Source organism: Melanostigma gelatinosum (assembly GCF_949748355.1).
Source record: "Melanostigma gelatinosum genome assembly, chromosome: 12".
NCBI lineage: Eukaryota > Metazoa > Chordata > Actinopteri > Perciformes > Zoarcidae > Melanostigma > Melanostigma gelatinosum.
Genome location: NC_136645.1, coordinates 26,707,859 through 26,720,362, shown reverse-complemented (window position 1 = coordinate 26,720,362; position 12,504 = coordinate 26,707,859). Strand labels below are relative to the sequence as shown.

Here is a 12,504-nt window from a genome sequence, read left to right as displayed (position 1 = left end):
TTCCATACATTTGTTTATTACAACAAAGACATATCGCAGGCAATACTGACAATATACCAGTTTCTTTGTGCAGCTGAAAGCAATCAATCCACATGAGAATAAATAGACATCCTTACAACCAACAATGTTCATAATCACAAGCTGACCTTTCACGGTGAGATTTAAACAGCTTTCATGGACTTCCAGGCCCAAATGTCAAGAGGAAGGCAAACGTCAGGAAGAAAATGCATGAAATTCACTTGTATAGTGTGTACAATTACACAGGCATGTGGTTAGTTCTGAGCCTCACAATAATAGAACACTAATTGAAGGGTCATCATTGATGAAGGCGAGTGGAAACAGCCTGTGGCCTTCCCAAATCCTAATAAATGCCACATAGTGTACTAAAAGAACATTCTAGAACTCCATGGACACAACACATCAAATATGTGAGGAAACACTGACATTTCCCTGTACTTCAGCTGCGGTGTATTACTTTAATCATCAATAAGATGAAGCGGCAACTTGCTTCTCCATTTGTTGGGCTCTGTGAACTTTGGCCAACAACGTGAGGAAAATAGGAAATGTCCAATACAACATGCAGTACATCATAAATTGCTGCTTCCTAATAGTTTTTTTTTGGTTTTTAAAAGGTAGATTCTTTTTAGCGAATGTATTCGCTATTTGGTGGCATAAAGTCTGAAGTGTGTATAATAATTGAATGGGTAGTACCAGAGGGATTAAAGGCCTAACCCTGGCCATATATCGTAGGCCATCATATGAAAGAAAAGAAAATGTTCATGGTACCCTCTGGGGTACAACTGTGATGCTCTCTCATTTCACAAGATAACGATTGCTCAATGGGCTATATGGCCATTAGGTGTGAAGTAGCAACATTTCCCATTAGGTTTGGAAAACTTTCTCCACCCCTCTTTTGCTACTTCAACTCAAGTGCAGCAGTCCCCTGGCTTGGCATGCAACAGCAGTATGGGTCACCCTGCAGCCTGTTCAGCTGCCAGAGCCCTTTGTGTACAAAGATGTTAATTGGTCCTAATCCGCCACTAGAAGCTGTTTTGGTAGCCTGACCTCGCACCCTGAAGGACACCTTGGTGTGAAATACTAAAGAGCCCATTCAAGTGCCAGAGAAAAGAGGCACAGAGCATTCCAACACAATTCAATTTCCCAGCTGAAAGTGGGGGGGGGGGGGGGGGGGGAGCTCGAGGGGAGGCGGGGATCAGAGCTGGGATGGAGAGCATCATCATTCTGACAATAAATGAGCGCTACAAAGCAGTCACTGCTGTGATGTGCAGCCTCACAATCCCGTCTTAGCCTCTACTTCAAGGGATTCCCACAGCCCCATTGGACATGGGAACACTAATTGCCTCAAACCTACAACCAGCTCTCACCCCCACCACACACACACACACACACGATAGAAAGTCTGAGGATTTCAGTCATTCTATGTTGTCACTGTCACTTTTCCATTGACACTTGATGGTTAAAGGTAGCAGTACACTGTCGAAAATTAACTTCCCAAAATGGGCTGCGACAGTCTGTAGACATGTCTGTCAGGACCCTCCTCTTAACACTTCCAGTTGCTGGTGAAAACACAAACCATGATGCCAAAATCTCTGAATATTGGCCGATATGAAGATCCCCATTAATCACTGAAGGATAGGTTGGAATTTTCTTCCAACCATAATACAACATTCAAATGCCATATGTATGTTAAGAGATTTTGTTGGTCATTGCAATCATCCGATCCAATCATCGTATACGTTGTGGTTGTAGAGGAAGGCAGCTGCTTTTTACAAAGTCAGCAAACATGCCTCATCTTTGTTGGGGATTTTATCTTCAGTGAAGAACCCAAACTACTTCCGCACACTGCTTCTCAAGATGCTTCAGTGTTGCGATTCTGCGATCAGTACGGCTTCGGTGCCAAGCGTCCTCTTCCATTTTTATAGCTTAGTTTACTCCCTCTGCTGGACCACAAGGCAAGCTACCACAAACGGGCTGTTGCGCCTATAGTCTGAACATTTTAAATTCTGGTCATTACAGTTTTGATTTTTCCCCCCTGAAAAAAAAAAGCTTTGAACAAGTTTGAAGTCCAAATAAAAAGTGACAGCCCTTCATCACGGCGGAGGCTTCAGTTTGAGACAAATCCATTGGAATTATCTCTTTGTGTTGCCAGAGACAGCATTTCCTTGCTGAGCCACAACAAAGGGATACGTGCTGGCAGTCACATGATAGGCAGTCGCCAAGAGACAACACCGACAATTCACCAACATGACTGCTAGGATGAAGATTCCTTCTGGATTTGAATAACTTTAGCTTTAGCTCAACTTGAGAATGGATAAAACGATAACTGCAGATTTTGTGTAACATTTTTCCAAGCCTAGCCAGTGCTGACAGGAAGAATGAATACCAACATCATTGAAATACTTTAAGTACCCGTTATGTCTTTAAGTATCAATGTCACTGTTTACCAAGGAAATACAGTATGAAATTTGCCTAGAGGCACATGAAGCAAAAAAAAAAGTTTGACTTGCAAGTATAAAATGACTTAGATCTCGGTGTAAAAGGGGTTCATGAGAGTGTGTCTCTCAGAGAGCGAGAGCGAATATGGTGCACATGTTGGAGACCCCCATTAACAAGAGCTCTGTACTGAGGAGGGGCTTATGGCCAGATAGTATTTCAGCACAGTGTGTTTCGGGAGTAGCAGGTGCTTCCATTTCTGCTTCCATCAGTCATCGTAGAGTGGAATTCTACTCATGTAGTCGCCCGCTAGCTATAGCATGCAGCATCCTCGGCATCACTGGGAATCAAAACACCGCGGCTTTGAGAGCACTTTGCAATTGCGCATTAACGTGATTAACAAATGCTTTAACTTGCTGCTAGGACCACTGATTCACAAACCTGCTTGCAGTCTGTGTTCCACCATTGGCCCCGACGCTGCTCTCATGATTCATTTTGTTTCTAAAGATAGATTTGATTTTGTAGCGAGTAACGAAGGTTTCAGGGGAACTGTATCGGAGTAAAAGTATCAGTTTTCTTTGCAAAATGAAGTGAAGTAAAAGTAAAAGTCAACAGAAATATTAGTAAAGACATTGGCTTTGACTGTACTTAAGTACAGTCTGTACTTAAGTACAGTAACGAAGTATTTCTACTTCGTTACTATACACCACTGCTTATAAGCAATTACGGTACATTTACATAGCGCCTTTATAGTCTTCCGACCACTCAAAGCACTTTTGAACACAAGCAACCATTCACACACAAGGTGGCACCTGTTCCTCAGGAGCGATAGACACTCACAGCAAGCTGGGATTCAGACACTTTGACATGTACTGCAGGGGCCAGGGATTGAACCACCGATCCGATTAGTGGACAACCGCTCCAGCTCCTGAGCCACAGTTGCCCGACTGTTTAAACACCGTACGATCTATTATCTTTTTTCATTAGGATTCAGTCTGTCAGCAAAAACCTACAACTCTGTAGATAACACTCTGCCCAATACCAAATCGGTCAGTCGCTACTCCCGCACGTGTTGTGTGAACTGATGAAAATTATCTCGGAAGACAGCACAGGCTTTTCATTCTATGACTATATTTTTACCATCTCAATGACTCTAGATCAAAACAAACTGAGGTAACCTTAAGCAGAAACATTTAAGTGTCAATCCTTAAGATTTCAGTCCAGGTTGATTTACAATTTCTATTCAAGTGAAAAGTTTAAAAACCTGGAGTGCGTTTTTGATACATGAGCTTTAAGTTTTCAGAATTGTGTGTATGTAATGGGGAAAACAATTGTAAAGGGAGCAACCATCACGGTCGAGGCAGTATAGGCACTGAAAGTTCAAAGTTTAACTCAACGAGAATGCTAGGATGCAAAATTGCTTCGCCACTGGAAGAAAATGTTTTTTCAACCATTCACTTGCATAGAGTAGAAGTCAACGGGAGGTGAATGTTAGTTTTGTGCATGCGTGACATGCGTGACTGCGCCTTAACACACACACACGTTATATGTAATTGCATTTTGTAACATCTGTATGAAAGGTGCGATTTTTTGACCGCAGCCTGCATTTTGACATTCCTATTAAATGACACAGGCTTCTAACCCTGTAGGTACGCAGGTACTCCATAAAGAGGACTCCCTACCTCACTGCACTGATTGGGAGGAAATGTAATCAGGTACGAACCAGGAAATGTGTGAGCAGAGAGGTGCCTCTTGTCTGCAGGGCCATTTTGCTGGTGGGTAGAATAGTAGAGGAACAAAGCGGTCTTTACAGAAAGGCAGCTGGTTAACAACAGTTTCATTACAAAGGGTGGTGGGGTGCTGTGATTACAATAGCTAGAAGCATAGGCTTTGACAGAGCAACAGTTTACAGCCATTTGCTCTGGTTGAGGCACATTTTGGCATAATGTCACCTGCTAACTTCAAAGCTTTTTATACCGTTTCCTAATTACCCCCATTTAAAAGTTATAGGCTAGGCTTTGTCACAGTTAAAACAAACTAGTTTACAAAGGTTTTATGTTAGAAAACAAAGATGTTCAAATTCACATAAAATTATAGATTCAGAAAATATCTCAAATTAAAAAGAGTATTTTCTCTGCATTACTTTCATTCGGGGCAGCCTAGCTGTTAATAAGAGCTGTATCGATGAGTCGCGTTGATGCGTGACAGCGGTGCAGTGTCTGTGTGTAACACTCAGCTTCCATTGTGGCCGTTCCAACCAATCTTTCTAAATTTCATATGCACTCTGCAAACACAAGTACTCGAGCAGACAGTCCACGGCTTGCTGTCAAAGCAGACTCACCAAACTAAATGTGGCAGTGAAGTATTATAGCCCAGGGTTGAGCCTATACTTATTAAGGCAATAAAATAACACTGAGACTGAGTCTGAACCAAGATGGCAAACTCTATTGATCCCACCTTGTCAAAGGCAGCACATTACAGCTTCACTCTTTCTGTTCTAACCTTTCACAATAAAAGCCCTACCCCCATAGCATCTGTGCTCACTAGAGAACTTAAACTCACTCAACGCATTTCACTAAGCTGTAACTCAACAAAATGGCTTACAGTTCTGCTCGCACTTATCTCTGCAAATATTTAACCTTTTATAAGCAGCAGTGTGACAAGGTGGAGAGACGTGAACATGTAAAAAGCCGATCTTACTAACGACTACTACTAACTAAAACCATAAACAAGACACAAAGCTTTTAATGAAGAGAATAGTTTTCATGCAAGGCTTAAGGAAAATTGTATAGCAAAACAAATGAGACCCTTCCCAACACTGGACTCACTGCACAGATTTCATCTATGGAAATGACCTGACTGATACATCGGGATTTTCTTTTTCAGACAATACGCACTTCTTTAAATGACCCAGACATTTTTAAGATGACAAATGAATGACGAGCGGTCAGCAGTGTGCCTTTCATGTGGATTGGTTTCTGCTCATGCAACAGACGGAAATGGTGTCAAATCCTGAGCCTACATTTGAATGTTCTTTCATGAAAAGAATGTCAAACGCCCACGAACGGTCTTTTCTACTGACAAGCTAGCTGCTTAAGGCTAATTAGAATGTGGATTATAGAACAGTTACAAAAATAACATCGATTTTATAGAAATTACTTTCATGGTGACAGATGAGACATTTGTTTATCGTGACTACATTATTACCATTAATTAAATCCTCACAAAGAAGTATAGCGCCTTGCTCTATGTCTTTTCATAGCACTAAATGACAGAATGCACAACTAAAACAAAGACCAGCCATTTCGTGGGCTAATAGCTTTTGTCGCATTTGACATGAGAGAGACAAAGGCCTCTAAAAAGAAAAGACTTGGTCTGATGAGAAATCTCTTTATTTGTTTATTTTCCTGCTCTGTCTCACAGCGGCTCTTCAATGGCTGCCTCTCATAAAGCTCTGTCAAGTCAATAAGCTGGTGAAAAACCATCTCAACACTGTGATCTTATGGACTGTTTGATGCCTGGCAAATAACTACACTGAACAGTCTGAACTGGTCTCTGGGATTTCCTACACTAAACACTGGAGGTAGCAGCTTGCTTTAACCAGGGACATGGCTAATTCTGAGGCCATCTGTAGCAGTCAGGTCTTCATTCTGAGGCATTCTAACCATAGCTGCAAACACTCTGGTTTTCCATATTTCAAGGCCATCTCACAGGGAGCAACTTCTGGTTCTGCCGAGTGAGTCTTAAAACGTACAGTCTCTCTACTGACCAGCAGTAGAAAGAATGTCTCAAATCTTCTGGTTGTAAAAAGTCGGATTGTATGGAATTCTATGACAAAATGATGTTGGGATCTAAAGGAGCGTGTTTGGGTTATCAGCATTTAAGAAACTGAATTCTTGACATCAATAGAATTATTGATGTATGTAACAATTATTAATGATTATTAATAACAACGGGGCACCACCCTGCGAACAGGGACCAATAACCAAACGATAAAACTAAGTCTCATAATTAGTAGTCACTCATAATGTCAATAGTCTGCGTATGACTATACATTCAGTGACAGTGACGGTTTTAAGTTCGAGCACAGGCTACTACATACAGTCTTATCAAATACATATGCACAAGTAATCACAGACGACTGCTCCTTAAAGTATAACAGAGTTTATTAAATCAAAATAATAAATGATAAAATCAATTAATATTGCAACCAACAAATGTTATCATACAATTTTATATGCCTAAACTAAAGAATGAATAAAATGGATGAGGGTGTATGTCTGTGTGTGTGTGTATGGGTCTGTGGGTGAAAAGGAAGAAGAGTCTTACAGCTACAGCTAGAGACTACAAAGATGGTGGCGTCGAGTGACGCTGGCCAAAAGGGGAGGGGTCTTAAGAACTACAGCTAAAAACTACAAAGATGGCGGAGTCGAGTGACTCGGACAAAATGGCGGTGAGACTGCTGTATGTAATCACGTGTGCCGATGCAGCACGTGTGTTGTGAGGCGATCGTTTCAACGGGGTTTCCCCAGGGGCAGAGATAAGAAAGAGAGAGCAAAGGTGGGGGTCATGAATCAAGCTTCTGCGTGCGGTCCGCGTTGCAGTGAGAATGGGGATCGCTGGCGTATCGTACACAACGTGCCGTTGTCGGTAGAACTGCCAGCATTTATGTACGATAGCCGAGATTCCACACTTCACTCACAGAGCTGATTTAATGAGGAGAGAATACTACACGAAGTGTAGTAAAACAAATGAAAATAAATCAAATAAATCCCAAGCAAACAGTCATAGTTGATACACAAATACAGCGGAACTTCTCTGTTCCGTAATGATTGCGCGATATCTCAATATCACGCGACAGTAACTTAAACACACAAAAACACGGGAATATCAACATATAAATGAATGACCTGAATTAAATTTACGTTAATTTAAGCTAAGCTATGCCCAGATGCCATGAACTCTTACTTTGAGATGCTTCGGAGCAACGTTGAAGTGTTCGTGGCAAAGTGGCCCGTTTCCTCGGCAGGAAGGGGGGGGGGGGCTGCTTGCAGCGCGGCTGGTAGCGGGCGCTGTGTGTCGCACGGCTTTTGCTGGTGCGGCTTCGGTCCGTCGTGGCGTGAGCTCGTCCTGGAGCGAAACGCAGACGTGAACTATCCTCGCTGCAGGGAGGACAGTTTAACGTCGGCTGAGACGACGTTGTCCGTACGTCTCCCGGTAATCATCGGTCAGGAGAGGATTAGACGTCTTCCTGCCGGAATGTGCACGAAAAGAAAAAGGAGCAAAAAGCACTGAACGGATCGCTGAAGCAGATTAGTTATCGCGGGCTGTTTCGTCCAGCGAAATGGCTTGTCAGGGTTTGATGAGGGTTGAGGGGCCGTCGCTTCCTCGTGTCCTCCGTCGTGCTGGAGGGGGGAGGAGAGGCCGATGTGTCTTCATGCGTCCAGGACGAAGGTCCGGGTGAAGAGAGCGTTGTGTGCTCCCTGTTCGACGGAGGTCGAAGGGAAAAAGCGTGGAGGTCCGGGGCGAAGAGAGTTTTATAGAACAGTGGCCGAACCACAGGGGGTCCCGGAGCCCCTTGGCCTTCGGCCAATGAGATTGCAGCGGTTACCATGGTTATTTGGGGGGAATTCACACCCGAGTGTGAAATTCCTTTGCTCTTATCAACTACAAATCAGGATGAGACCTTTGCTTGAAAAAGTTAAGGCCTGATTCTCTTTGTCCACAGCACATATTGAAGCCATTTGGTCAGACCCCAACAATGACTACTTCTGACTTCATTTATTACCTCAGTAAACATGAGTTTATGGTCTCAATCTCTAGTTTCAAGTCTTCAATACAGCATGATGTTCATTTAGTAAATGATGGTCCATTTAGACTCAAACAGACCATGAAGCAGGGGATGCTTTAGGGCGGGTTTACTGTGATTGAAAGATCGGTACCAGAGACGTATCCGGCGTCTACGTCACTCCACATTCCAAATATGGTAACTTCCATTAATTGGTTGCAAAAACACAACATGGTGGTGACGGCCGTCATCCCAGATGCTGATCCAATCACCAAACTCAAGGCTTCAAAACCGCAGTCCACAAACCAATGGCAGGCAAAGGGGCCAGCTAACTTAGCGGTTCGCTTAGCAGTTGTAAAAACAGCAGATTACTTAATATGGTCATGAAATTATTCATTTCAATGATTTTTTTGCATATTGTATGTGTGTCTATAAATATGTTTTTATTTACTTCTGACAGAAGCCAGTATAAACAAATATAAAAGGCCAACATGCAAAAAAACAAAAAAAAACATGAAACCAGCAGATAAAAAACAAATGTGGTCATACCACCCAGCACTACGCCCAGGGCACTCAAACAAATTGTCATTATTTAATCACTAAGGAGATCCACGCTAACAATAGCTTCCTCTCTCCTGCTCCTTGTCAGAGGACCAGAGCTGACTCAACAGAGGGGGAATTAGGGTCCACCACCATGTTATGTATCATGAGTAGTTGCAGTCTCCTCAAAATTACCCTGGAGTTAGCCAGGATGTACCATTTGGTGAATAAAATTCCTCAGTCCTCATTTTTCTCTCGCTTCCCCACTGGGACAGGCTGAGACATGAATGCAAACAATGAGAGCCATTATTGTACAGTAATTCCATCCCTAGTCTGAAAGTCTCACCCGACTTCTATATGTTCACCCCAAGTTATCTGAAAATGTATGGTATCTTAAAAAATAGTTTTTATTCATTTGTCTCTCGATACGGTTTGGCACAAAATGTGATTCACATACCTTACAAAAGAGTAAGTAACTAAAAGAGGAACAAGACCCCCTCACTCTGCTCAGCAAAATAAGTTCAGAAGTTACAACACTCACTGAATATTAAACCATAATTCACTGACGCACTGTCAACTGAAAAAGAGTATTGAAGCCTACTCTGGATGTGTACCCCCTGCAGTCCATATCAGTTGGCTTTCTATCTGAACAAAATCAATGTGAATCATCTAAACTGACATAGCTTCTCAACCCTCCTGCTGAGCAGGACTGAACGTGGGTTTGACACTCGGCTCTGGTGAACAGGCGTTTGCATTGGCACTCATGTAGTATAATGTGCATCTATATAAATTCTATAGTTGTGCACTTAAGTCAATAAAACTACAGCTGCAGACCGTGGGCCTCTATGAATGCTCCTCATATAAAAAGCAGCATATGAGACATTCAAGGATCATAATCTCTAGCCACCAGCAGGGTCCTAAAACATGCTAAACATATTGTAAATGCAGCACCTGCAGTATTTGTGGAGCATGTAAAAAGTTTTTTTTAACAGTTACTTCAGATAGTCTTCTGGCACCGACTTGCCGCCTCAACGTCAGAATGGATTGCTGCTGCTTAGTAATGTGTTTGATGAGCGAAAAAGGGGAATTTCAAAAGTAGGATGATTAGATGTTTCATCCCATGTTGCCCGCTCTATGCTTACCTTTCTGACGGCCCAAGCTCCATTAAGTAATTTCTTTTTAGTTGGCTAAGAGGCTTTCAGTCCATGCCAGCCTCTCTTGCCACTTACACAAAGGGGGAAACAAATCATCACCTTGCTGGCTTCAAGGCTCGGGATGTGTTGAAAAGCAAAATAAAGTCACGATAAAGACTCAACATCAGGTTCACAGAGTGTCAAACAACACTCACATCTGTGAACCTCCATATGTTGAGTGAAATCATGTCAATGCTATCAATCAGCATGGCCATAAAATTATCCATAAGACCAGCGCATGAACACAATTAATCACAGTGGTCACAAACGTAGATTACGCTTCATAAATGAGACCCTTGTTTTGTTTGAGTACGAAAACAATCATTTTTACCTTCTCTTCACAGAATATGTTGTAGCCCAACTTGCCCTAAGCAGGACATTCATCTGAAACATAGACATCCTCAAAACCAATAGGATTCACTCAACCTATTCCATGCTGACAGTATCAGGCTGGTGGTAAAAAATCAGCATTCAGACTCTGATAAAAAAGAAAAAAGTATTTTCAAGATGTTTCTTTGAACTAAAATGTATTATACAAGTAGTAGTAGAGAGCGAGTTATAAAACATAGCAGTGCAGTGTGTGTACAATTCATTTGTTGGTGACTAAATGCTACAACTCCTCTTGGCACAAGCCAAGTTCCATGTTTTCCAGCTGCTGATTAGAAGGAAGGGGTTAGCTCCGAACTTAAAGTGGGCTAACCTTTAACGTGGAACAGCTATTCTCACTTTATGCAAACGCCTTTCCCTCAAGTTTTGCTCATCAATTATTTTTTTAAAGCTTGTGACAACTTTTGACTAAAATATTATTTGGTGACTTTCATAATCTTCAATTAATTGAATATCAATACAATATCTTACGGTTTGTGACAATTGGTCTGACAAAATTAGAGATTTTAAAACATCAAATTTGGGCTTGGTACAACAGCCCAACTATAAATGTCAGTTTCCACAAGACGTGGTAAACACCTAAAAAAATTGCCAATGTTACAATTATGTAGTTCCCCGTGGACACATCTTTTGGTTTGAAATGACCATGTAAAGACAGAAAACACTTTGACACTATGCATTGCGAAATATCACAACTTTTATGGCAAAACTCATTTCCTAAAAACTATTATCATCAGCAGAGAAAAACCTTTGAAGCAACACTCTAACAGCATACGACCTGTATTCAAATAAAAGATTACATCAACAATTGTGGGTCAAAGTGTAGGTAAACCAATATGAAAAACTTGGAGGTTTTCCGGTCTCATCAACGCCCCTGCAGGCTGCCCCTCTCATGAGACACGGATCATGTGACACGGATCACGTGAGCGATCATCCCATCTGTCACGCTAAAGTTACCAACATTCCGTACAGCGCCACACATTAACAATCCGGCAGTTCTGACGACTGTGAAGCGTGCCTTACATGTTCCAATCTCAACACTCGCATTAAACACAAACACGGCACCGTGTCTCATTCAATCGTGTGGCTATCAGTATCAAGTCAGCTGATTGTGTGCAATGTTGGCTAATCCACTGCACTAGTGACATTTAGCTAACGTTAGCCGTGTAGGATTTCAGTAACGCTGGGCGTGTACGCAGTCATCGCAAAAGTGACAATGGTGCATTTGTCCCTAAATGAACATACGACTTATAGTTAGACTATGCTTCGTAAAACGAATTTATTCAGTTCAAGTTGAGTGTACCGCTAGCTAAAATGATGAACGATGACTCTTGCCAGACTAGCCACTACAGCTAGCATGCTAGCTTAGCTGATTTGCTGTTTGGCACCAATGGCATACGTGTAACATGTAGCTAGTTTTATAAATACAGTATGTTAAGCAAATGTTGATGGCAGTTATACTACTAATCTGTAACTTTAACATGCATTACATTTATCATAAAAGCAGTTAACGTTAGCTTGTTTATAGTCGTGATTCACAATTTTAGCATCATAGCCTGATGGCCCTGTATGTATGCTGCATTACAGGTACCTGGGTATCCGCACTCGTATAAAAAGCCACGGCTGAGTATTTGTATTTTCTGTCATGAACATTGTCACACTTAGTACAAATTGAACATACGTTTACAAACAAACAGACACAGTAATTGACTATATTATTCCTAATTTATCTGATCCTGGACAGTGCTACTAACCTTACATATTTAATACAATGCATTACTATCCTAGATCAAAGCTAATAAAATGTAAAACTGAAGCGTAACAAGAATGGTATCTAGTATATGAGTATTCTAAAAAGAGTGCCATAATCTTCAATTTCCTTGTCATTGAATGCAGCACAACAACCTTGTTAGACACTAGCTGCAGCAGCCTGCTAACGTCACGTACTTAGCCTAGGTTGAGAGATGTAATTTCTGGTCACAGCCTGGGTGTGTGTCCTCGCAGCTGCTCCCGAGCAGTTGATGTCCATCGCCCTGTTTGCCACCAATGTTGCCATAGTCTGATGAAGAACAGGAAACCCGAGAAAGCTAATGTTGGTCGATGTGCTTTCCGAGCTTGTTCTTATGACACTGAGGAACCGGA

At 41.9% G+C, this 12,504-nt stretch overlaps 1 protein-coding gene across 1 annotated transcript in view; it reads right to left on the bottom strand.

Moving 5' to 3' along the window:
* The window catches only part of atp6v1ba (ATPase, H+ transporting, lysosomal, V1 subunit B, member a), a 44,449-nt gene extending 31,965 nt beyond the window's left edge, over positions 1-12,484 (bottom strand). Inside the window, exon 1 of the mRNA XM_079279725.1 lies at positions 12,310-12,484. Within this exon, the coding sequence (XP_079135851.1) occupies positions 12,310-12,418 (109 nt within the window). The 5' untranslated portion in view covers positions 12,419-12,484. The remainder of the gene's footprint in view (positions 1-12,309) is intronic.
* Positions 12,485-12,504: the final 20 nt, after the last annotated feature.